Source organism: Ambystoma mexicanum, chromosome 2q (genome assembly GCF_040938575.1).
Source record: "Ambystoma mexicanum isolate Mex_15411 chromosome 2q, UKY_AmexF1_1, whole genome shotgun sequence".
NCBI classification, from domain to species: Eukaryota; Metazoa; Chordata; class Amphibia; order Caudata; family Ambystomatidae; genus Ambystoma; species Ambystoma mexicanum.
The window spans coordinates 791,871,035-791,898,123 of record NC_090924.1 but is presented as its reverse complement, the minus strand read 5'-3'; the positions used below and the strand labels follow the sequence as shown (position 1 = coordinate 791,898,123).

The following is a 27,089-nucleotide window of genomic DNA, read 5'->3' as shown; positions in this document are numbered from 1 at the left end:
GACTCCCGAGCAGGGCTCCTTGTTAACGACCCCCAAGGTCTTTTAATTCCTATGGGGTCTTTCCAGTATGTTGCCACCTCTCCAGTTTGTTATTCCTGGATGGGATTTAAATTTAGTGTACACTTTTTTAATGGGTGCTCCATTTGAACCCCTTCTTTCTTGTTTTTTAAGACTGCTCACCATTAAAGTGATTTTCCTGGTCACCATCACTACCGCTAGACAGGTGAGTGAGCTCCAGGATCTGTCTGTTAATCCTCCTTACTTGGTTTTCTCCAAAGAGAAGGCGACATTAAGAGTTAGACCCTTACTTCTTTCTTCCGAAGGTGGTCTCTGATTTCTATCTTTCTCAGAAGATCCATCTACCAGTCTTATTTCCTCTGCATTATCCTCATCCTTCCAAAGCAGAGGAGCATCTCCATCGAATGAATCTAGTGCATGCACTCAAGTTATACGTCTCTCGGACAAGGGACAACAAGACTGACAACCTGTGAGACAGATATGGTATTAAGAGAGACATAGACTCAAAGGAAATAGTTTCAAAACCTTTATTTAATTAAGTTCGGGGTTGGTGTAATACCGAACTGGCTCTAACTGTAAAGGGATTGTTCCCTCAACTGATGTTTCTAAAGGCCGTCGATGTCCGTAAGTCCAAAACCAAAGTTAGTCTGTGTTCAAACCTATGCTTGCCCTCACTCTTAAACCAAATGTGATAGGGGATCATTTTAAATGTTCACAATCTCTCTAGGTCCCTTGGGGATGCCTTCCCCAAACTTCGATCTTTCCAGTTCCAAACAAAAAGAGACAGTTCCTTGTAGCCCTCTCTGGGTTCCCTTCCCCCAATCTAGGCCTCTCGTCACAAAGTTTAACAATGTCTTTAGTGGGCCTTTTAGGGTTCCATTCCCCAACCCTAGGACCCTCTGATCTGAAACAAAAGTTCCTCTTATCAGGATGTAACTTTCACGGTACAGTTCTTTCATGTGGGTAGTATCAGAATTTCAAGAACTCCATGTTTTTAGCTCCTCCCAGGCCCAACCACTGACCTCTAACCCCTCTCCTTATTCTCTGGCACCTTTTCCTCATCTGTTCCTCGTTCACTCTGTCCTTTTTCACTTTACTGTGCTTCCTGCAAACCTTTTTTTACTGTCGTGCACCTTTTCACCTTTCCGTGCCTCGTGCACACTTCTCTTTGCTTTTCACCATGCTGTCTTGCACCTTGAGTTTTGCACTGTGGCCTCTTGCACGTTCATTTTCTCATTGTGCTCTTTTGCACCTTCATTTTCTCTTTAACGTGCCTTTTGCACTCTGTATTTCTCTCGTGTCGCTTGCACCTTCTTTTCACTTTCGGGTTACTTTCACCCTTTCTTGACTTTGCTTTCCTTCTCTCTATCTCTGCTGTCTCTCTCGGGTATGGGTCACTTGCAACCCTTTCCTTTATTTCGGGTCGCTCGCACCCACTCTTGGCTGTTTCCGCACAGCCAACGCATTTGCTCTTTCTTTACTTCCGCGCCTCTAGCGCCCCTTTTCTGTCATTTGGCTCTGCTTTCTTTCACTGCTTTCCAGCTTTCGCTTGCTTCGCTTTGCTTTTACCTTTTTCTTGCTTTGCTTTCTTTCACAGCTTTCCAGCTTTCGCTTGCTTGCTTTCCGCTTTTGCTCACCGGGCTGTTGACTTTCCACAATGCTTCTGCTCCCGCTCCTGCCACCTGCACGCTACTGGGTTGCTCTCTCTCATGAAACTCACCAACAGTAGCACAGTGCCGGTGAGCAGGTCAAATGAGTTTGGGCCAAGGTCTAACCACCTACCCCTTGCTCGCCCCTGGCACGAGCACACATCCCAGGGGAACAAGCTCTGGCCTGAACAAGGCCAATAGACTGCCTTCTGTTCCGCTCCGGGTTCCTGCAGACACGGTTCCCTCGCCACTCTGCAGCCCCTCACACACACTGGGCAAGCATCTCTCACTCCACCGGTCCTTCTGGGCTCCTCTCCTTGCAGCCTTCTGCTCCTTGGCCTCCTGGTTCCATCCAGCAACCCCAGCTCGCTCAAGCACTCTGGGAGAACCGCCCTTTTTATACTGCAGGTTCGAGTCAATTGGAGTCAGGTGTGCACAGTTGGGGCGTGGGGGGGGGCGGGTGGAGTGCCTGACCTTGCCTAACTCTACTAGTGGGACTATTCATAGGTGTTAAATGGTAAGCCTCACTTTGTATCCCTGTTTTTCCTATGGGTAATCATCATTGCTCATGATCGCATCTTTTTTGTCCCAGTACTTACTGGAAATGGGGAAGGGGGAGATGGGGTGTGCTTGGAAATACCTCAGAGGCTGTGGGAGAGTGGGTTGGTGTGTAATTGGCAAAGGGGAATACCATGTCTTGCCCTTTAGGTATTCTCCTCCCAATCCCCTGCAACACTCCACTCTTGTGATCCTCCCTCGCTTGTCCACACCCAGGGTCGGGATCCAAAAGCAATGGCCCGTCCCTAGCCATCTGAATGGAAGATCCCAGGGGAGTAGGTCGGAGAACACCATCAGGTTCCTTACACACCTTTTGTCAGTTACTAGAGTGCCCGAGTGGGTTTGCCTTTTCTGGATATTTGCAAAGCGTCTACATGGGCTTCCTTGCACACGTTTACTAACCATTACTGCTTGGATTCTATATCTGGTCAGGGCACTCGTTTCGGCAGAGCTATCTTTCCCAGGTTTAGGTGTTATCCTTGCTGTCCTCCCATCTCCAAGTTGTTGTAAGGCTTTGTGAGTCTATCATAGTCTATCTAAGATGAGGAATCCTTGGGAGGAAGGATTCCCATCGGAAGAATAAATTAGTTACCTCTTGGTAATGTTTTTTCTTTTGGACGTTCCTTCCACAGAGTCTCTGTTTGGGTCTTTAACTGGAAGCTGTCTGAACAGATTCCTGTGCACTGTGACCGACCAAAAACTAAAATCCCTTGAAACAAAGGGTCTCTGCTGTCTAGACAACCCTCACGGTGGCTACAAGAACCCAATAACAATCCTAGAACGAAGTCTGGAACCTACACAGGTGTATAACATGTTGCTTTCTTCCCCTGTCTCCCATAGGGTATTTTGGACCTTATGTCCTGACCCTAACTCACTCGTCCTGAGCCTTGTTGGGGGAGCCTGGGTTAAGGATCCTTCCAGAGGCCTATCCTAGTGTGTTGGATTGATTTGAGTGCTTACCTTAACTTGTAATAAGCTCGAACTGGGGGGGCATTACCACTTCAGGTAATGCTCCAGGCCCATACAGACCCGAGCAAAGCACAATATCCCTTCCCGCATCAGCTGCTTGTAAAGCTTTTCTACAGGGGGCGTAATGCACCTCGACTCGACCGTCAATCCCTCTTGACTCAATGCAGCGGTTGTTGACTCAGGACATGACATGGGTCGTCGTACATAAACTGCGTCACTATGCCCTTGTGAAACAGCCACAACTCATTTAAAAAAGTAAAACCTAACCAGGGTTTTTTTTAAAATAAATGTTTTTTAGTAGTGAGGGATGGAACCGCAAAAGGATGCAGAAACACTCAAATAAGTTCTATGGCAGTCCTTTAAACGAGAGCTCACCTCTTTCTCCCAATAGAGAAGTTAGTCATCAACTGCAGGCACTTTCATAGTGGGGTTGCATGGGATGATGATGAGGAATCTGCAGGAGAAGAATCCATAGAAATAACATTACAGTATGTAATTTCTCCTTCAATGGAGTGCCTTGTTCCCGGAGAGTCCTCATCGGATAGACTCCCAAAGCAGTATGTGTGAAGGAGTCGGGATGAAAGTCCCTATACAAGGAGACTTTGTAAAACTGCTCTCCCAAATCCAGGCGGCAATAGTGTTTGGCGAAGTTATGTAGTGAAGCACAAGTTGCTGCATGGCAGATGTCGCTCTCTGGTACCCCGTCTTTGTAGAGCGAGGAGGATGCCACTACCCTAGCGGAGTAGGCTCTGATGCCTGGAGGTAATTCCTTCCATGCATTGAGGTAACATTCTGAAATGCAGAGTGTGATCCATCTACAGACGGATTGCTTGGTGACAGCCAAACTCTTTCTTGCTAACGAGAAGACTAGCAAAATGTGGTCTTTACTTTCTAAATTCCACCGTTCTTACAGCATAAAAGCTAAAAGCCCTCTTCAATTCCAGCCTATGGAACCGCTTCCCCTCCTTGGAGGGATGCAGAGGCAGGTAGAAAACCAGCAGGCCAATATACTGGGACAGATGGAACTCCGGGACAGCTCTGGGTAAAAAACCCTGGTTGTACCTTGAGAGAATCTTTCTCCCAGAAAAAACAGAGATATGGCGGCTTGCACGACAGGGCCTGCAGTTACTGACCGGTCATGCTGACGTGATGGCCACCAAAAAAGCAGTCTTCAGAGTAAGCAAGCAAATGGAGCAAGAATGCAAAGGCTCAAAGGGAGCTGCCATGAGGCAAGTGAGAATTAAGATAATGTCCCAATCAACAAAACGAACGGGCGGAAACGTATTCACGGGGCCTTTCAGGAATATGGCCATAACCGGGATCGTAAAGAAAGACCCTTCATTCAGAGACCTTAAGAAAGCAGATAAAGCCACCAAGTATTAAACTTCAATCCCACCTCAAATCCCCCATATAAAAACTGCCACTATATTTCTATTGCTAGGTGATTTCAACTTGGGCTTCAATGACCAAACCGACATTAAAACTAGCAACCTCACCAGCTCTCTTGAATCGTTGACTTCACCTAGAAGATTCACTCCCCCAACCACATCAAAGGGCGCACTCTGGACTGACACCTCACGCTAAATACGGCTGTCAATATAATGTTTATTTTGCTGGTGCTCTTGTCCACTCCACTCCCCTCCTGAATGCTCGCCAGCTAAGACTCGGCCAGCGATTCTCTCCCGCAACATGCACAGACTCACTGAAGACACACTTGCTACTACTCTGCTCAAACATCTTGCCAATCTTCTCCCCCAGCCTAATAACCCACTTTCCCACACCTCTCACATCATAGAAGCCCTTTCTTCTACTTTCAACCACCACGCACCACTCAAGCTCAAATCAAGCAAACTTGACTGGCAAACATTTGGTTTACTGATGATCTTATCTCTCTGTGCAGACTCAAGCACGGGTACTTGTAAAAAAAAAAACACCTCTAACTCGTAATGCTTTTATCACTGCGTCTAAAGCTTTTAAAAACACTCATCACAACCAAAGCTAACTTATACAATAATTGGATGAACAAAGCCAACTCCAGCTCTAAGGGATCATTTGGCATTCTTATTATTTATTTAATTTTTATTTGGTTATAGAAAAAACCTTTTACACAATACTTATTACTTCTACAACAAATCATTCAATAAAACCAACCAACATTGGGCGAAAGAAAACGAAAATTAAAAAAGGAATTTCACTTTCGACTTTTAAACTAAAAAAAACACCCTTCATTCAATAAAAATAGAAAAGGAGCAAAGATGAGCTTAAAAAACTGGAAAACCCCTCTACCACCCCCTCATCTATCATTATTGATAAAAAAGTGGTGCTCGACTATCCATTCAACCCTCTTGGACAACATTGAAAAGCTTAAAACTAAAATGACAGAGAAGAAATTGCAACTTTCAGCCAAACCCTGTGCTCGGTCTCCTCCCCTACCCTCACCCAGCCCCACCTCCCTCAATTCCTTTCCTCTCCTGTTACATCGGAAGACATCATTACTACGACCCAGCACCTCAAACCATCGAACTGCAAAGGGAACAAATGCCCAGCCCAACTTTGTGTGACTACCCTTACACCAGCCGGCGCTGGTTTCGTGACTGCCTTGTTTACTGCCAACCATGTCCCCACCATCTCAAAGAAGCCTGGGACCCCCACTCATTAAGAAACCATCCCTTGACCCCACCCTGCCCACAAACTACAAAATATAACCTCAGTATATTTTCTCCTGAAAATCCTTGACCGCATCGCATATTTGCAGGTACTAACCGAACAACACAAGCTATTGGGGTCCAGACAACCAGGTTTCCAACCTCAGCACAGCATTTGTGCCCTTAGATCTTAAAATTCAACTAGACTTTTTCTGAGACTCGGGCAACATTGCCATCCTGCTCCTCCTTGACCTCTCGCCTGCTTTTGATCTTGAAGACCACGACATCCTTTGCCAGCATCTTGTGACTAACTTTCACTTTACCCGAGTAGCAGCCTTCTGGGTTAAATACTTTGAGCGAGCATACCTTCAGGGTTTTCATAGTCGCTGCCATAGCCAACCCCATCCACGTCCCATGTTGTGTTGCCCAGGGATCTTGCATCCCTCCCGCCCTCTATAAAACCTACACTAAGCCCCTCTTCGATCATCCTAATTTCTTGGCATACCTTACACAAACTTTGCAGAAGATATTCAAATCTTGCTTGCAATATTGGGGAATTATGAGCAAGATGTCAAAGCAATCAACCAAACAAAGTGTCATTCCGAACTGGATGGCCGCCCATAATCTCTGCCTTAACGATGAGAAATCTGAACTGCTACTCGTGGGCTCCTCATCGCCTAAACTCCTTGGACCCGTCTTACTCCTCCTTTCACATTGACGGCACACTCATCCAAGTCTCCAAACATGTAAAGACGCTGGGGGGTATACCTTGATGCTGAACTTAACGTGACCCGACATATCTATGCTCTTGCATCCTCCACTGGGCATACTGCCAAACTCATCACCCAGAGTAGTAAATTAATCTCCTCTAAGAACTGCCTGACTCTTGCACGCGCCATCATTTGCAGTAAGCTTGATTAATGTAATGTTCTTTTCTCAGGCACCTCCTCCAAGAACCTTGCTAAACTTCAGCTCTTACAAAATAAGGCACTAAGGGCAGTACTAGGTCTAACATTCTCTGATCACATATCCACCACAAGAGGAGAAGCCCACACTGGCTTCCAGTTAAAGCAAGAGTTGATTTCAAAACATTGCGAATCACCTACCGTTGTCTACACCAGAATACCTTTTTGGTATTGTGGGGGAGGTTACAACAGCTGCGCTGTGTCGGAAAATACAACACAACGCAATGCACACTGATCTTGTTAGATCTATGTGCTCCTGCCGCCTAGATGCACGACATCTCTTGAATACATCTTGTTGCAGTGGTTAAGGTTTCTCTCATGAACCTTCCTGCACTGGCACTAGAAAATGGGGTAAAGTATTTAAAACCCCTTCTAACAATATGGTGATGGAATATTGAGCATTGCAAGAGAAAATGTCCCCATTGTTTTAGAAGACTGTCCTGATGAAAGTGGTTACACCAAAACTATTCCACTGAAACCGGTAGACGGTGGTTGTTACATGGTGGAGAACCAAAACATACTCTACCTTTACCATTCACAACCTGTTTTATGCCTTTTTATGAGGTCTCACGTCCCTTCCTACTATTTAAACATCTAATAGGAACGGCTAACGTGACCTATATGTTGTCTTCACGTTTTGTCTTCACTTGAAATTGGCTCACCTCATCCCCACCAGGGGATATTTGCTGGACTAATTAGCTTGGACTACAGCAATATAATAATATGGTGTTGAGCTCTTTTCCTCTATAATTTTACTTGTATAGTCACCTTGGGAAATCTCGACCTGTCTATGGGATAGTAAAGGTGTAATGTACCCACAATAGACAGCCTAGATTCGTACCCATCCATTTGGATCTTTAGACCAAGGTGTAAACTTTACTTTTATTTTTACATCTTTTCCCTTTTTTGCCCATCCTTCCTCTGTGAGGACCTACAGTGACCAAGGATATTCAGGAGTTCAACAACCTTCATGATGTTGTTGCTTTTTCAAAAATGAATTCTCTTTTGACTTCTTTTACTGTCTCCCCCTGTTTGTAAGCGGCACATTATTGCTTCCTAGGGATAGGGTTTTCTCTTAAAACCTCAAGGGTAGGACAGGTTCAGACAGTTTTTTCCTAACTATCCTACTGTCTTCCGACTGACCCTGCATCTCCTTGGCCACTTAATGCTAGTGTTTTTTGCCTTATACCTAATGGGTGTCTCCTACTGCCTAATTTTAATGACATACAGTTGTGTGTTGCCCTCTTTTGTGATACAATACTAGTTTGTTAGGGCTTCACCCTGCTTACTGCATTTTGAGTGCCCTTTTGTCTATAACTACACCAGAATACCCCCTGTGCTCCTCATCCTACCAGAAGCTATGCACGCCTAGATTCAAACGCAAGCACGCAGGGGTGGCAGCTTTTGCATCACTGCGCCCACCCTCTGGAAGACTCTCCCTGGTCACATAAGAAACGAAACGTCTCACCTTGCCTTCAGAAAACCTTTTTAAAATGTGGCTGTTTAATAATTATGCTTAATTCAGCTATGTACTGTCTGTATTTTTAAGCATAATTTAAGCTATGTACTGTCTGTATTTTTCTCTCCTCGCTGACTCTACCAGCGCTGCGATACCTGTGGGTTTGGGCGCCATATAAATACAAAAATAAATCTAACTTTGAGAACTTGATAAAATCGCCATAAGAGGCCCATTGCATTCTCTTGTATGTAATCTTACCTGAAGAAGTTATACTTTGGAACCAATTATCTTCGGGTGCAGGGCCCCAAACCAACTTAGGGTTTGACTTAAGATTGAGGGAAGCTGTTCTTGTGTTGATTCTGAAGTGCTCTCCCTATTTTCCTTTTATCTGACCACTCACTTCTATTGCACTGGTAATTGATTCATATGTAGTTCTATTCTCCTAATGGTAAATGTGTATATATCTTTTTTAATGTTACGTGTGACAGTACTTACCTGTGATTTTTTTATATGTTTAGGTGGTAGCTAAGGGCCTGATAAATAGCAGTATTTTTATATACTTGCTCTCCAACTGGAATTATTGGTGGTGTTCTCTGTTGACTGGTTGTAGCGCTAGACCACTCTCTCAACTTTTCCTGAGCCTAGGTCTTGACTGCTCAGCTACATTACCTTGAATGGATTTTGGCTAACCTCTCAGTGTCTTCCCTGTGTACCACCAGGGCAGATATCCATATGAACAATAAGCTGTGCTTTTTCCCTTCCACTTAAGCTTTTTCCTCAGAAGTTGCTAAATGCATATCAATATTCACACCCACTGAGGGTAATTCCTTTTTAACTTTATTTTATTGTGCTTGACGTTGCAATCGAAGGGTAAGCAGCGGGAACAGTCATTAATTACAGCAGTAGCATATACAGACTGTGTACAACGATGACATTTGAACACGAGAGTATCACAATAGTGGCTAGTCTGAGTATACATGGCATGATAAATAAAACAAATGTTCAGGAAGGGCTGTTGTGAAGAGAGGACTGTGCAGAGATAGTCATCTGACTCAGTGGATATAGATGCGAGATAAGAACGGAATCGTGGCCACACATCCTTGGGTCTAGTTGTTTGCGGCAATTGAAATGGCCATGCCTCCTCCGTGTCGGAGGCCCAGGTAATGGCAGATGGCCACTGTGCATGTGAAGGTACCCAGGGGCGGAGCCAACACAACAGAATACATCGTACTACAAGTAACATACATAGACCAGCTAGCCTTCAGGAATCACGGTGGAGACTAGGGAAGTCATGGAAGGGGAGAACTCATGGTCTAGGATAGAAAAGACTGTGGAACAGACATCCGACCAGAATTGGGTTAGGCAGGGACAGGCCGAGATCATGCGACGATAGGTTGCATCGTTAGATCTACATCTGGGGCAAGAGGAAGAATGGTCCAGGAACATTCGGTGTAATCCACTGGGGGTATTTCTTAAATTGTATGCCATTTGTTCAAAAGTAAGGAAGTAAGGCAGTTTAGAAGTACTTAAAATAGAAGATTTAAAAAAGAAAAATGAGCAAGCTCTGCTTGCTTCAGAGCTCTTATTTCACACTTACACAGTATATACTATTAATATTGCAATATAACATGCTTATATGTTGTAAGTATAGAAATTAAATGGGGCCTGAGCAGTTCAACATTGTCCCTTTTCTTGCTCAACATCTAGACATTTTTATATTGGTTATATATCATGTTTAACATTGAAATGTGAAGTTATTGCATAGTGTCTAGAAACTGTAATTGAAATTTGTTTAGTTTCTCTACATGAGTAGATGTTTAGCTATTCACCTCTTTTCTTTCTCTTGACAGTCTTCGAATACTTGCACGAATCATGACATCCAAGTTTCTTCATGGGGAAATTAGAGAAAAAGGAGGTGCCTATGGTGGCGGTGCCAAACTCAGTCAGAGCGGAATATTCCTACTCTATTCCTACAGGTCAGTTTGAGGCGGCAATCATTTGACACACATTGAATTCTCTAGCACCTGTGATGATTTAAACTTCATGATGCTGCTGTGAAACGTAGAAAAATGTACCTTCTCGTTTGTAGATTTGCAAAATGACCTAAAATATTTCAACTAAGATTCACTGCTGAACATACCAAAACCTAACGGTAAAGTAAAAGAAATCTGTATCCTGTACATTATCTGATATTTTATTTCATGTAATGAAAACAAACGGGAACAGAGTCAATAGAAAAGCACTGAATTACTAAAAAGTGAACAAGAATTATAAGAGAAAATGGAATCTGAATTGATCACGGCAGTTTGCTTGGAAGTTGAAGAATGGCCAGATAACATTAATGAGGGAGGTATTCCCAATTCGTCATGCTGCTTGTAAGATGGTCGAAGATGGCAGTTAATCACTCTTAAGAATATCTCAATTGGCTGGCGTGCAGCAAGCTAAGGACACTTCCTTTTAGAACAGCGAGGCTTAGCTTAAGAGGACTGTTTCCCTGATTAGGCGCTGCTGGTTTATGCTGCGAAAAGCTTCTGCTTGCATGCTTGCTACCTTTGTTAAATTGGTGTGTGTTGGGTAAGATTGTCATATCAATGATAAATCCTCCTGACATGTGTCAACTCCAGAACTTTTGACTGAGTAACTATTTTACCTTGTCCCTGGGTGAAGGGGAATCTTTTTCCCCACTCGCCTAGTCTTTTACACTTTTATGGGTGAGCTTTTTATGTCTCTCCATAGTGTATGGTTAAAGTTATAGTGTCCTACAACCTTTGGGCATAGGCTGGGTTGCCCCTTTGGACTCCCCTGTTAATTTCTCTTTGTACTTGGGTGAACTAAAATTTCCAAGTAGTAAAACAGGGATTTTCATCCCCCTTCACATTTTATATAGTGAGCCAGCACACCCCACCTTATGTGGAGTGGTGGTGGGATACCATGCATCAAAGAGTAGTTGAGCTAAGTGAGCACAGCTTAACTTCAATCTCACTTTTCTCTAATGTCTTTATTACATTATAAAGATGATAGTTTTTGTGAATGGGGTGCACACCCAATGGTGAGTGCCTCTGTGCCATGCACACACAATGAAGAGTACAAAAACAAAGGTATATTTGCCTGCGGTGTGGGCTGCACTCCCCAAGTACCACAATGTGGTTATGTTCAGTAAGAATGATTGTACATATCCTTCATTTGAATTTTGGATCCAATAAATACACCAAACTTTCTTTTGTTTTTCTTCATTAACACCAAACTGGATTTTTTTTATTTAAATCCATTGCAGATGCACCTACAGCTTATGCATTTCGGACTGTGAAGTCCTTCGGGGCTAATAGTGGTTATCTTTAGTCATGCAAGTCAAGTCATGTGTTGCAACCCATGTTACACAAATAGTTGCACCAATGTATGTTAGACCATGGTCCCATTTGCACAGTAATGAAACGTTCAGGCAACAAAATGATACCATGCAATCAGTCATCAAATAACTGTCCATGAAATCCATACAGAATTGCCATGACGTATATTTATTTGCCCAGCTGTGCGCCGGTGCGTCTGATTAGGTGCTGCTGGTTTGTGCGAGTGATGCTGACCGAACTTTTTGAACTCTTAGTAAGTACTTGTACTTTTTAGACTTTCATTTGTTGTGTTTTCCGCTGCCTTTTTAGCTATGGACTTCCGCTTAGTTAGATCTAAGAAACACAGTCATGATAATATATTACAGAAATATCTGGACATGGGTCCTTCTTTTCCCTTGGTTGTCTCTGTGGTTCCGCTGAGCCCCTCTGTTAACTTTGTTCATGCAGAGGACTTGTCTTTGCCTTCTAGTACTGTGGCATTACCAGTAACTGAATAATTGTGATCTGAGTAATTCATCTTGCACGGCTGGTACTGTCCTGTTGTCATGTGCTTGATATTACTATCGGAGTTGGTTGCAGAGACTTCTGGTTTACATAGAATTCTGTTTCCAGCTTTGAATCCAGCTACCTCTGAATCAGCGAGGACCAGCGTGGACCTGTAGTCCTTTCTACCTTTACTAACATCAACATACAAATACCGACCCCTGCCACCGAGCGAACGCAGTGTCTGTTGCAGAGTCTTCTGGTCCTTCGTGTCCGCTGTGTCGGACAATTTTTTGGAACTTTTAACACCATCCGATGTTGCTATATTTTGAACCTCCACTCGAATTGTGTGTTTAAACATTTGTAGCAGCTACAAGCGGGGAACGAAGGAAGCCAAAAGAAGCCGAAAACTACAGAAAGCAGTGGGAGGGCCCAGAGAGCTCACGGTAAGAACGGAAATCGTGGGTTGCACCAGATCGAGTGCCACCCATCTGGAACTCTTCTGTGGCTTTGTTGTGACTCTGTCTTGTAATTCTCCTTATACTCGGGACTGAAAAATTCAAGCCTCGGCCACTCATGTGGAGAATAGTCTTGTTTGATATTGTTTTCATTTGCAAGTAATCCATCGATTGCATTTTGGAAGCTACAGAATCCACAAAATATATTAGCCAGTGAACATTTGGAGTTCGTGCCTTTTGCCTATAAGAACTTGTCTTTCCTAGCCCACTCCGTACTTTGGTGGGGGGAGCCCATAAACTTCCAGTAGATAGTAATATTGTCTGCCTGACTTTAAATCGTCTTCACGCAAGTGTGAAATTATAAGCTGCGACAGTCCCTTCGGTTGGAAGAGGCTGATTGAGGGCTCACATTTAGTTAGTATTGGAGATTGAATTTGCAAGCAACTTCCCCGGGCAGTGTTTCTTTCACGGACTCTTGGCCTAGAAGAGAAGTTAAATATAGGCGCTTTAAAACATTGTGAGGGTCTGGGCTGAGGCAGTAAGATACTTTGCTCCTGTCTGGCGAGCTGAGTGATTTTTACACAATGAAACTACGCATCATAGCCCTTCTATATTCAACAAAGACACCCGCGTACGACGGGTCATATTTAGAGCACACAACAATGTGTGGTACTCCACCAGCAACCGCCAACATGACCCCTGTTCTCAATAATACCACAATAACAACCCAGGCTCAAGTATATGTTCAAGAGACTTCCTACCAAGGAGGCGAGGTGGCACCTGAGACGGAGACACAATCACTAATGGCACAATGTTGAAAACGTGGCTTAGAATACGCAGTTACAACAAAAAAGATCCAAAAGAAAATTAAAGATCACTTTGGCAAGAAAAGAAACAAAAGCTTGAATGACGTCGAAGGGGTCCTGATCATATCTGGGTCTCCCCACAAGCCCTACAGATTCCATCGAGGGGACGAAGGACCAAACCAACTCCTCCAGGGAAAGGAGGGATACTGAAGCTTTGATCTCTGGTGATGAACATTTGGCCACTTCACAAGATCACATCCAAGATCCAGAAAGGTGAATGGAAACCACTAATCCAAGACAGGCATTTCCGGCAATATATGGTGAAACGGAAAACTCTCAAACTAATGAAGGTACATTGTTGCCACTGAATTGTGCGCTGAAATCATTGGTTTCAGTTTTCGAGCTCCTGAAAACAGAGGTTCAATCCCAAACTGGGATACTTTTGGAGCTCACCAATGAAAAAGCAAAATGTGAATGAACAATGGTGGTGTTTGGCACCGCCATCAACTCCATAATTATTCCAACTACAAAAGGGTTAAGAATAGAAGTGGCAAAACAACGCTTGGATATTTCATCAGTGCAAGCTCTTTTGAACTCTTAAAAAAAAAAGAGGAAGAGAGCACCCAACAAATGCTGACAGAACTCTTACAGCTCCCGAAAGCACGGCTGCTCCCCCCTGAAGAAGAGGGAGAGAGGGAAACTGACCCAGTCCTAATATTTGATGATACCCCCCTTTCTACACATTGGAAGAATTTAGCAGATTGACTAATGTTGTGGAGGAAGAGATAGAGATGATTACAGAAGCTCCATCCCTCCAAACTGAAGGGGCATTGGCGGTAAAGGAAAAGGAGTCGTCTTGGACCTCTGCAAGATGTCAGAACTATAGAGGACGATGAAAAATGAAAAAGAAAGAAGGGGGGAGAAAGAGATCAGGAACGCTTCCTCCTTAACCCACGAGAGATCCCAAGAAATCTAAAACTCAGAAGAACCTAAAAGTTAAGAATACAGGAGGGAATCTCTTTCTGAAGAATATCACGTTATCATCGAGCAGTAATTCATAAAATTTTGCGCACACAGTCAGTCCTGACGCAAGTGGCCCGGAAATTACTTCAGATCTAAATCTTAACATTAGCCAACCATTGAAAACTGGAAAATATAAAAAGAAGTCTCGGGAAGGGCCAAAAGAAATGTCACAAGATGTGATTAATATCACAAAAGTGAGTGTGGCTCTTCAAACAGAACCACAGGATAAACCATCAAAGGAGCCAAGGACAGTCCTGGGGACAAATGCCCTAAAGGAGACTGCAGCAGTGAATAAGCGACAGCAAGAGAAAACAATATCCAACAATGGGTATTAAGTGGGCCCCAATATTCGTTGCATCATAATACGTTGGGCATGAGTGCAAAATTGGCTCCTATATTCCTGAATCCGAGCAAAAAGATACCGCCGGCACTAATTACTGAGTCAATAAATCCAGTCTCTTGGGTGGAAGGGGAAAAGGGTCAAGGAAAGTCCTCCACTTTACCAGGCATGTGGAATGGCATGGGAAAATCAATTGAGATTGAAGAAACTTCAGGAAAGGCCATCATGGATCAGCATGATCGTGATGGACACTTACCTATGATGACAAGAAGTGAGGAAGAAGTCACTGATTTTGCGATCGCGAATGTTTGGTTGAAACGTTCGCCAAATACCAAACAGTATAAATCTCTTAACAGAACTGTGTGATCCTAGCTCATTTTATAAAAAACTGAAATCTTTATTTACTATGAACGGAGGACGTAGAATCCGTAAGATTTCTCAATACTAAAGATCTTCATCTTGCGGAAATAGGCATCAACTCAAAGAAGGCACAGGTGGCAATCCTGAACACCTCAAGAGACTTGGAGCGGCACGGACTAAGTGTTTTCTGCACTTCCGTTGAAAGTCTTAATGGGAAGCGTGCCGAATAGGGGGCCCAAAAGGTGGATAGTCGGAGGGGAGAACGGGCCCTAGAAGAAGTGATCATAGATGAAAAAAGGAAGGACATTGGAAAAACTACCAATGAAAAAACTTTGTCTATCCTCCCAGAGATTTTATCTCAAGTACTCCAGAAACTGGGTGTAGGAATACAGCACCTATAGATACAATGCCCTTAATTTAGTCAGCTGGAACACGCAAGGTTCCAGTATCTTTTTAAATCCAAAAAATGAGAGAAAAGATATTTCAGTTAAATAATATAATTTTATTTCTGGAAGCCTGTTTGATCTATCCTTTAGAGATTGAGGGCTACACACTCCATTGCTTATCTGCCCTACAGAAAGCCAAAGCAAGGCCTTCAGGGCGTTTCCTGGTGGCTTTTAAAAACAATAAAGTTAAAGCCATAACTCTTATCTTTAATACCGTCAACGGAATTCAGGCTTGTAAAGTCTGTCAGAAATTCGACATATTGGTAATTATTAACATTTACTGGAAACACGCCTGTTCGGAACTCCAGACCTTTTTGGCAACATTGACCTCTTTGTTGGTACTGATAAAAATAGAATTTGGAGAAGTCAACATAATCCTTGCATTTAAATACAGAATTTGTCCAGTCAACAAGAGGGAAAGAAATCCTAGTAGCTAGAAAGGTCCCAAAAAAAGGGCGCTTCTGGGTGGATTTCCCGACCTCCTGGGGTCTGAAAAAGCTGATCAGGAGTAGTGTGGGGGGGGGGGGGCACATGCCCAATCTCGACCTGGCATCATGGCAATTCATCCTCTGTTTTGGATCATGTGTTTGTTTCATCCGGTTTGCTTTCTCGACAATCCACTCTGGTAATAAAGCACGATGGGGGAGTGATCACTCACGCTTGGAATTATCATTCCCTGACCTGTTAACTATATCATCTACTGTTCACACGCAAGATCTTGTTGGTAAGAAAGGGAAGGTTCGGCTTGTTAAATATAGACAGGAAGGGAAACATCTGAATAGTAGGCTAGTGAAAATCCCAAACTCTATCTGGGAGGAGGAATGCCATCCAGATTTGTGAAATGTATCTGGTCCATCGCTTCTCAGAGTGAAACAGTAGTAGGAAACAAAAAAAGCCATACCCATAGATTCGATGAAGAGACTTGGATAAAGGGAATTAAGACAGAGTTTGTGAAAATTAAAGAAAACGCACCCAGATCTAAAGACATACAGAATGGGGCCTAAAAAAAGTAAAACTAAACTCTAAGCATTGGTCAAGAAATCGCAGGATTTTGAGGGGATTGGGTCCTCTGACGTATTCCATATCTATGACAGTAATCACCACAGCTGTGCTGCTTCGGAAAATCTTTCGGGGCCTGCGTCAATAATGTCGATATGCCGCCCTCGAGGACCTCCTCTGACGGCCACGGCCGACATCACTGGATGTTATAAGTAGAACGCACGACGCCCGTAGCCTCAGTTCCGTTTTTTCCGCGAACGTGTTCACTTCGGAGATCTCGGCGCGCCTCATCTCTTTGGAGTTTCTGTTCTCTATCGGTTCTTCGAACCTGTTCGTTTGTGAAGTTATCCTTCCTGATGTCTACCTCGTCTTCCACCCCACGTCCGGGCTTTAAGAAGTGCGGGACTGTGGGTCCAAGATGTCGGTGACAGACTTGCATGACGCCTGCCTCTGGTGCCTCGGGGAGGCCCATGACACGGATGATTGTGTCGACTGCCAGTCGCTTACGTGCAAAGCCTTGCGGGAGCGCAAGAAGAAACTGTCGGTAGGTGAGGTGTGCAAGCCACGGAAGTCGAGGTCTGCAGGGCTTTCGACGGACGATTCGAGGGGCGACTCTCTGCATTGTCGTCGGAAGTCCAGTGGGTCTCGGTCCCGCAGTAGGTCCCGCCACTCCTCTGCCCCTTCGAGGCACTCCAGAAGTGCCGTCATCGGTTGCCTTCCCCGTCCTCATCCGAGGACTCCGCCCGTCGGCGGGTCACTTATCCCTCCAAGCATGCAACGCCGATTCACTCAACGCACTCGACGCCTTTCGAGGCTGTTTCGACGGGGGTACCTGCGTGGTACAGGTTTGTGTGGTTGTGGAAGTCGGGTTTTGCTCATGATGTGCAGGCCCGGCTCCTCAACATGCCCTTTGACGGCGAACATCTTTTTGGCAGCAAGGCTGACGAGAGCCATGAGAGGTTGCAGACCTCCAAAGCTGCAGCAAAGTCGTTGGGCGCTGCAGTTCGACAACCTCCGCCTTTTCGTCCTAGGGGACAGCAATGGAGGGGAGGTTCCTTTCGTTATTACTCATCCTTTGGTAAAGCGAGAGGAGCTGCCAGTCAAAGGGGCCAACGTAGGAGTGCCAGAGGTGGAAAACAAGGTACTCAAGGTGCCAGGGCCATGCGGGCAATTTGCTTCTTTGCCATCAGGCAATGCCACAGCCGCTTCAGCTCAGTCATGAGGCCATGCCCATGGTTCGCCGGTTGGGGGAAGGCTGGCGCAGCATCTTGTAGAGTGGCGTGCCATTACTTCAGATGTGTGGGTTCTGGAGATCATAGCTCACGGCTACTGTCTTCCTTTCCGGCAGAGGCCTCACGACAATCCACCGGGGAATCTCTCTTTGAAGAGTCCGGATCCGCTCCTTGCGCAGGAAATTCAATCCCTGCTGGAGTAAGGCGCCATAGAACTGGTGCCTGTAGCGGAGAGGAACAAGGGATGGTATTCCCCTTATTTTTTGATTTCCAAGAAAGGAATTGAGACACATCATAGACTTGCGCGGTTTGAACAAACTCCTCAGGAAGGACAGGTTCGAGCTGGTTACTCTCTCTCAAGTCCTCAAGGACACTTATTTTCATGTGCCGATCCATCCGAAGCACAAGAAGTACCTGAGGTTTGCGGTTGGTGACTCGCACTTTTCAGTTTCGGGTCCTGCCGTTCGGATTGACCTCCGCCCCGAGGGTCTTCACCAAGCTCATGGTAATGGTGGCGGCGCATCTCAGGAAAGGGGGGATTCACGTCTACCCCTACCTGGACGATTGGTTGATCAGGGCGCGCTCTCCTGAGCAAGTCCTGGATCATCTGTCCGTCACCTGCCACTCCCGCCACAAGCTGGGCTTCTCCCTCAACTTAAAAAAGTCCCATTTGACACCAACTCAGAGGCTCCAGTACATCAGAACAGTGCTCGGCATGTCCCTGGGGCAGTGTTTTCCTCCCCAGGTGAGGGCTCATCACATTCAGCAGCTGGTGTACAAGTTTCAGCTTGCCCAGAGTCTCCCAGCGTTCAAGTTCTTGAGATTGCTCGGCCTCGTGGCATCCTACATTCCTCTGGTGCCAGAGGCCACATTGCGGATGAGATCTTTGCAATGGGCACTCAAGCTCCAGTGGTCTGTCCTCCGGCAGGATGTCGGATCCTGTTCAGGTGCCGTCCTCGGTCGCCCAGGACCTTCTGTGGTGGGCCGGCGAAGGCAATCTGATGAAGGGGGCTCCTTTTTAGCTACCCTGGCCAGAGGCAACGATCGTGACGGACGCATCCCTCACGGGATGGGGAGCTCATGCCAACGAGTTGACTGTCAGCGGTCGTTGGTCTCCGTCGGAGTCCAGACTACATATCAACACTGTGGCCATGCACTACCTCAACAAAAAGGGGGGGGGGCAGGGTCACTTCTGTGCAGGGAGGCGATGCAGCTCTGGTTCTGGGCAATCCAGCAGGAAGTTTCGATCTCGGCAGTTCATCTGGCCGGAGACGAAAACGAGACGGCGGACGCTCTGAGCAGGCAGAGCGCGATCTCTCATGAGTGGGAGTTGGCTCAGGAGATTCTCCTGGAGATCTTCGCCCTTTGGGGGACCCCTCAAGTGGATCTCTTCACCTCCAGTGTCAACCGGAAGTGCGAAAGGTTCTGCTCGCGGGAATTTCCTCCAAAAGGAGCCTTAGGAGACGCGTTCGTGGTGGAGTGGTCTTACCCACTGCTGTACGCGTTTCCTCCAGTCCCGTCATCCCGCAAGTGCTGCGGAGGTTACGAATGTTCGGTTCCCGGATGATCCTCATTGCTCCGGCGGAGGTTACGAATGTTCGGTTCCCGGATGATCCTCATTGCTCCGGCGTGGGCCCGGAGGACGTGCTACCCGGACCTTCTCGACTTGTCCATCTGCCTTCCATGTCGTCTTCCCTTCCGAGACGATCTGCTCTCACGGGAGGGGAGTCAGGTTCTCCATCCAGAGGTCAGATCCCTCAACCTTCACGCTTGGTTTCTGAAAGGTTGAGGTATAAGGATTGGGACCTCCCTGAAGACGTGATAGAGGTGTTGCTTTCGGCCAGAAGGCCTGCAACTAAGTCCCTGTACCGTTGCCGTTGGCGAAAGTTCTCGGACTTGTGCAGGGTTAAGAATGTGGATCCTTTTGCATATGACATTCCTGTGGTTCTGTCTTTTTTTGCTTTCTTTAGCCCACAGGGGCTTGCAAGTGGGTATGGTTAAAGGTTACCTGGCAGCGCTGTCCATATTTAAGCACTTGTCTGAAGGGTGTTCTTATTTTAAAATTCCTTTAATTGCTCAGTTTTTAAAAGGGCTCACTAATGTGTTCCCTCTGTCACCTTTCCAGGTGCCCGTTAGGGATTTGAACCTTGTCCTCAAGTTTCTGATGGGTGCTCCGTTTGAGCCTTTGCATTCTTGCCCTTTGAGACTGTTAACTCTTAAAACTGTATTTTTGGTTGCGGTCACTTCCGCTCGCATAGTGAGTGAGTTACAGGCACTTTCAGTTAAGGCACCCTTCACTGTATTTCATAAGGACAGGGTTGTCCTTCGAGTTCGTCCTTCCTTTCTTCCGAAGGTGGTATCGGAATTTCATTTAGGCCAGAAGGTTGTTCTTCCGGCATTTCATCCTCCTCCACATCCTGGTAAGGAAGAGGAGAGGCTCCATAGGCTCGATCCTAGGAGAGCTTTAAGCTTTTATATTTCACGCATGTCCCGGGTCAGAGTGGACGATCAACTCTTCATTTGTTACGCTGGTAAGCGTTTGGGACAAGCTGTGATTAAGCAGACTTTGTCTCACTGGATTATTCTGGCTATTTCTGAGTGTTACCGCTTGGTGGGTAAGGACCCACCGGTCGGCTTGCGGGCCCATTCTACTAGGGGTATGGTTGCCTCTACTGCCCTACAGAGGGGTGTTCCTATTCGTAACATCTAAGACGCAGCCACCTGGGCTTCGGTCCATACTTTTGTACGTCACTACTCCCTCGATTCCATCTGTGGGCAGGATCTGGCCTTTGGCAAGGCGGTCCTTTGCTCCGCAATTTGATATGGCATTCTAAATTTCTTTTGCTAAATTATTTTTCCACCTCCTTGCATTAGTACTGCTTTGGGAGTCTGTCATAGATATGGAATACGTCGGAGGACCCAATCCCCTCGAAGAACAAGTTACTCTCTTACCTGGTAACGTTCTTTCGATAGGATGGTCCGATGACGTATTCCATATCGGTCCCTCCCTGCCTTCCCCGCTACAGAATTTCTTATGCAGTTGCAGCTTACGTTTCCGCAGGGCTTTGTGTGGTCAGACTGGCAGAAGACTGGTGCCACACGTTCTGGGGAAAAAACTACAACTGAGGCTACGGGCGTTGTGCATCCTACTTATAACATCCAGTGACGTCGGAGGAGGTCCTCGAGGGTGGCGTATCAACGTCATTGATGCAGGACGCAGACGCCGAAAGATTTTCCGAAGCAGCACAGCTGTGGTGATTACTGGCATAGATGTGGAATACGTCGTTGGACCATCCCATCGAAAGAACGTTACCAGGTAAGAGAGTAACTTGTTTGTCTCGTCTGCAACAGGATGGAGAGCTAATGTTGCAGTTATTAAATGAAGGGAATTCTAGAAACTTTGGATCGGTTGTCGGTCAATTGGAATCTTGCTCTAGCAGCATGCTATGAAATCTGGTTCCAGAGCTTAGGTGGGTGGAATATTTGTCAATCTTTAAGAACACTCGGGTGGATCAACAAAGTGTAAATCTAGACACTCCCTGGCATCTGACCTTTAACAAGGAGGACAATCTTGATATAATATCAGTCATCAGCCTCTAGAGCTGCTGGACCGAACGGTCTTACATATCGGGTTCTTAAGAATAATCTGGGGCTATGGTCAAAGTTACTAAACCAGCTCTTCACAGAGATTCTTAAGAGACCCTCTTTTCCACCCTCATGGAAAACTGCACTAGTCCTAACATTCTTTAAGGAGGGCGATCGATTAAACCCGGCTAATTATCGCCCAATCGCTTTCCTTGATGTAGACGGCAAATTCTTTGTGAAACTATTGCTTAATGAATTAACAAAATGGGTAGACACCACGCAGATTCTATCCCGTTTTCAAACAGTATTTAGACGAGGCCTCTCCACCACCTTGAATGGCCTAGTCCTAAATCTGGCAAGTGAACACACTATGGGTAAAGGTGAGGCCCCGTTATACGGGGCCTTGGTCGATCTATCTAAGCCCTTCGACCAAGTAGATGGGGCACTCGTATGGAATAAACTACGAAATTGGGGGATTCCGGAGGTACTGCTCGCGATGTTGATCGAATTGCATAAATAGAGTTCTGTGAGAGGACGCTCAGGGGCATCTATCTGAACTAATCAAAGTGGAGAAAGGAGTCAGGCAGGGGTGTCCAGGGACCCCCCTTTTTTTAATTTATTACTGTCAGATATGGGCAACTTTTTTGAGGCATCTACATTGGCCAGTCCAGTATTAAATGGCAGGAAGATCCACTGGTTGGCCTATGCAGTTGACATTATGGTGCTGGACAAGACATCAATAGTTCTGCAGAGCCTGCTAATCAAATTGTGTGACATTTGTGGGCTACATTGACCCACTCAACAGAATTCTTCTCCAGAACCAAGCTGCGCTTTGGCAATCAACAGCAAAATGTCTGCGCTGGCTCCTTGGGGCACCATGTAGTCAAAGCTGCACCTTGCAGCGACAAAAGGATGGCTGCACCATCTTGCCAAACACAAAATGGGCGAGTTGGAACCCGGGAGCACACAGAGAAAGGTGCCAGTATGTTCTGGAGAGCACCCAAAACAAGCGAATCAAAGCAGTGCTGCTCTGCTGCTTGCAAACTCACAGTTCCCATTGAGAAAGGGAATATTTCACATTGAAAAGGATGCTGCTCTGACGCTATTAATCTGTTTTTCATCAAACTACTTTTATTAATAAGGCCTAGCCATGCCCATCCATATCCACATTGTGCTTCAGCAGAAGATTGCATGATCCCTGAATGTCAGGCTCTGTTAGCCAATCTGGGAAAATCAACAAAAGCTTTACTTCAGTTACACAGAAAAATGCTTGACATTTGCTACAAAAGTTCAAAAATCACTGCTTGAAAAGAAATTCTAGCTTTCTGTGCACATGTCAATTTGAGGAGACCTTTGCCTTGTACAGGCTGGTTTTTTTTATTTATTTTTTTAAAATATTTTTATTGGTTTTTACAACAGTATAACAATGAGAACGTAGCTTACCCCGCGTAAGCTTCAACATACCCCCCCTCCTGCCCCTCCCTCCCAACGTTCCAAGACCACTTGCGCTTCATTCTGTGCCGATTTCGGTAGGCGATCTGCCTAAGCCGTTTGTGTCTTCGCTAGAGGCAACCTCTTCTTTAGGATGGAACACCACCGTGAGCGCCACCCATTGCTGCAGGTTTTCGCTGCCGTCTATTCTATGCCTGCTTAGTGCAGTCTCCCAGGTCCCTGTTTCTGCAGCCGCCCATTTTCGCAGGTCTTCCCACCATACCGCTACACTGGGGGTGTGGGGGCTTTTCCATCCCATGGCGATGTGCCTTTTTGCTAGAATATACATCAAGTCCTTGAGTTTGCCCAGGAGCTTGTTCTTTTTGTGTTTCATGTATCTGCCTAGGATGCATGCCTTTGTTGACTGTACGTCCAGTGTGATATCCGCCTCGGCTACCTTCGCGCTAATTTGCGCCCAGGACTGCAATATCCGACATCCCCAAAACACATGAATCATCCCTGCGCAGGGCTTGTTAACCTTGGAGCATGAGGTGGCACTGGCACCCTTGAATTTGGAGATGACTGCAGGGGTGAGGTAAGGTCTGTTGAGAATGTAAAACTGTATAAGCTGCAATCGGGCATTTCTGGACACTTTTATGGCATTGCATTATGGCGTCCCATTCTTTCTTCAAATTGCAGTTGTAGCTCCTGTTCCCACTTCGATTTGCACTTAAGGTCCTGCTTGGTAGCGCAGTCCAGCATTGATTCGTAAAGCCTCGAGGTTTCGTGGCCACCTTCCGACGCTCCAAGCATGTTCTCAATGGCCTCTGTCCCTGTTTCGTGGTTCTCCACCTCTGACCATCGGTTTGTAAGTTTCTTGACTATCGCTCCATGAAGTAGGAACTGTCCCTCTGGCAGCCCGGAAATGTCGTGCAGCTCAGCAAACGTTAGAATTCCCTGGTCGTTCACTATGTCGCCCAGCGTAGGGATTCCGTAGGGTTCCCACATGGTTCGTATAGCTGCCGGGCCCCCGGGTCTGGCTGCCATGGTAGCCGCAATCGGGATCTGAGGGTAGTATGGGTCGTCCATCCCAGTGGCTTTGCAAGCTCGTTGCCAGATCTGTATCCCCAGCTTTATTAGGTATGGGTAGTTTAATTTGGTCTTTGGCCTGGTCCAGAGTAAGTCTCTGAGAAGTTCTCGGGGGGGATGGCTGGTTGCAGGAGGCGAGTGTCTGTGGGGATTTCATCTGCCATCCACTGGATCACGTGCTTCAGTTGGCCTGCTAAATAATACAGTTCAAAATTGGGAATTTTCAGTCCACCTCGGTCGTAAGGCCTCTGCAGAACTTCCAGCAACACCCTGTGTCTCCCGTCCTGCCATAGGAATCTTCTGCAGATTTTGTTGAGTTCCCTGAAGAACTGTTGGGGGGATGTTATAGGGGACATTTGTGAAGAAATGAAGGAGTCAGGGTAGTGCCACCATTTTGAGTAGACTTGCCCTCCCTGCCACTGAGAGCAGTAGTTTGCCCCAAAAATCCATTGCTTTCACCAAGCTGTCTTTGGCATTAACTGTGTTGAGGGAGTGTTTGGTTTTTGGGTCTCGGTGAATGGCTATGCCTAGGTATCTGAAGGAGGTGGGTTCTCATTTGAATGCCAGTTGGGGGAGGTTCCCCGCGCTCACTTTACTTCGGGCTGCCAGAGGGAAGAGACATGATTTATCTTGGTTGATTTGGATCCCTGTGTACCTCTGGAATCCTTCCAAGGTCTCAAGTATGTATGGCAGTAAGTGCTTGGAATCTCTTAGGTAAAGGAGCGTACATTGAGACCAGATGGGTTACACCGTCTATTATTATGCCCCCATACGAATATTCTTGCCTCAGATATGCCGCCACCGGTTCGGCGTCTATGATATAGAGCATGGGGAGAGGGGACACCCCTGCATTGTGCCCCGGTGGAGGCGCCATTTGTCGTAGTAGGTGTTATTTGTGCGCACTTTGGTGGTGGGGTCTGTGTATATGATCTTGACCCATTTTCGGAAGGACGGCCCTATTCCCATCTTGTTCATAGTGGCATGTAGCCAGTTCCATCGCACCAAATCCAATGCCTTGGTGGCATCCAAGGATGCCACTGCGCTGTTACTCGCCCTACCTCTGGTGCTGTGCATTACGTGGTGCAGTTTACGTATGTTTTCCGTGATGGTGCGCCCAGGTACATACCATGTCTGGTCGTGGTGGATCAGTTGCAGGGTCACTCTCCGCAGCCTCCTGGCCAACAGTGCCGTCAAAATCTTGTTGTCTGCGTTAAGCATGGACAGGGGCCTGTACGAGCCGCAGTCATTCCTGGGTTTCAGGAGTGGTATGATGACTGCCTCTCTCATAGTGCCTGGGAGTATGCCTTGCTCATACGCTTCGTTATACACCTAGGTCAATAGGGGGGCTAGTATGTCTTCATAGGTTTTATAAAACTTCCCCGGAAGCCCGTCGGTTCCCAGTACCTTCCCGGATGGGAGTGACCTGCTGGTGGCTGTGACTTCTTCAGGGGTGATGGGCTCGTCCAGGGCCTCGGCGGTCTGCTCGTCTAGTGTGGGCAGCCTGATGATGTCCAGGACATCGTCAATCTCAGTGTTCGTGGGTGGGGGAGGGTCGGTGTAGAAGGCTTGGTAGAACCCCATGAATACCTCATTTATCTCTGCTTGCGTGTGTGCCGCCGGCCATCGGGTCTATGGACCTGACGTATGGGCTTTCTGGGGGCTTCTCCTTTATAGAGCCATGCTAGTAGCCTACCTGGCTTGTCGCTTAGGGCGTGACTTCTCTCCGTGTACTTAGCGTAGCTGAGCTTCCCCAGTTTTTCCCAATATGTAAGGCAGGCTTGTTTGAGTTCCACTGTCTTTTTTTAGGTGGGCCGGGTCTGAGGAAGCCGCAGCTTCCAGTTCCCTTGGCTCGTCCTCGGCGTGGGTCAGCGTGGTCGTTACAGACTTCTGGGTTCCCCCTATGTTGGCAATTATCTCCCCCCCATCACCACTTTGTATGCCTGCCACACTGTGCTGATGTGTTGCACGCTATTTTCATTCGTTTGCCAGTAGTCTACTGTGCTTTTCCGGATCTGTTCGCTGAAAGCCCGGTCTAGCAGGGCTTCGCTCCTTAGTCTCCATGTGGGCACTGGAGGTCTGGGCGTGAGTATCGTACAGGTGGTTGTAAGTCGGGAGTGATCCGACAGGACTCTAGCTTGGTATTGTGTGTCCTCAAACGAGGCTTGGTGCTCCTCGCTTACGAATATGTGATCTATTTGGGTGTGTACGGCGTGCGGGGGTGAGTAAAAGGAGTATACTCTAGCCTCGGGGTGCTGCTCCCTCCATAGGTCTCGAAGTGGGAATCGCTGCGCCAGCGCTTTCTGTATTTTGACCGGGGGGGATGGGCGTGTGTGCTTGCTGTCCGACCTGTCTTTGCTGGGGTCCAGGGTGCAGTTCTGATCTCCTCCCCATATCAAGATGCCATCCCTGTTTGGACTGAGTCTAGTGTATAGTGAGCGAAAGAAGACAGTGGCGTCATGGTTGGGGGCATAGGTGTTGATCAGGCTTACTTCTTTTCCCCTCGATGGTGCCATGTATTAAGGCCATCCTGCCCTCGTCATCTGTTTTGGTGTGGATCAGTTTTTGGTGGGAGCGATCCAGATAAGGACACCCCTGACGTATGTATAGTACGTGGTGCCTATCAACGCTCCTCTCCAAATCTTGGCCAGCGCAATAAGTTTGTGCGCATTCAGGTGAGTCTCTTGTAGGAAGGCGATGCCTACCTTATTGCGCTTCAAGTATGCTTTGATGCGATGTTGCTTGACATGCTATTCATGCCTCTGACATTCCATGTCATAATCCTGATTTTATCCACCATGGGTGCTGAATGATCGAGTGTCCTTGGGTGGTGCTCAGTGTGTGTCTCTTTGTAGTTCCGGCAGCTTGGGGCGGTTGTGGTGTTCTTGGTTCCTGTGCTCTTTATTCCCTAACTGGGTTTCCTGGGTCCAGGATCCCCTTCCCAAAAAACATTAACTCCCCTGTAATAAAACAAGTCTAGCGAGGTTCCCCCCATTCTGACTGTCCCGTTTCTGCTCCATTTGACTTTTAGGTCTCTTGGTGCCCTACGAGGGTTCTGAGTACCCAAACTTCTTCTGGGGTTGGAAGTGGGTTTGCTTCAGTTACTGTTGGTGCGTAACAGTCCGTTTCCAGTGTAGCTGTATTGCGACGTGTTCCAGTGGCTGTGCGCACCCTTCCTTGGTGCAGGGTCAGTAATGTCACTTTGTCAGTGGGTTCCGTGGTTTGCGTTT

General features: G+C 46.5%; 1 protein-coding gene across 1 annotated transcript in view; it reads left to right on the top strand.

Annotated features, from left to right (window-relative positions):
- PITRM1 (pitrilysin metallopeptidase 1) overlaps positions 1-27,089 on the top strand; it is a 1,609,076-nt gene that overhangs the window by 1,297,328 nt on the left and 284,659 nt on the right. The window contains exon 24 of the mRNA XM_069648021.1: positions 10,114-10,239. Within this exon, the coding sequence (XP_069504122.1) occupies positions 10,114-10,239 (126 nt within the window). The remainder of the gene's footprint in view (positions 1-10,113; positions 10,240-27,089) is intronic.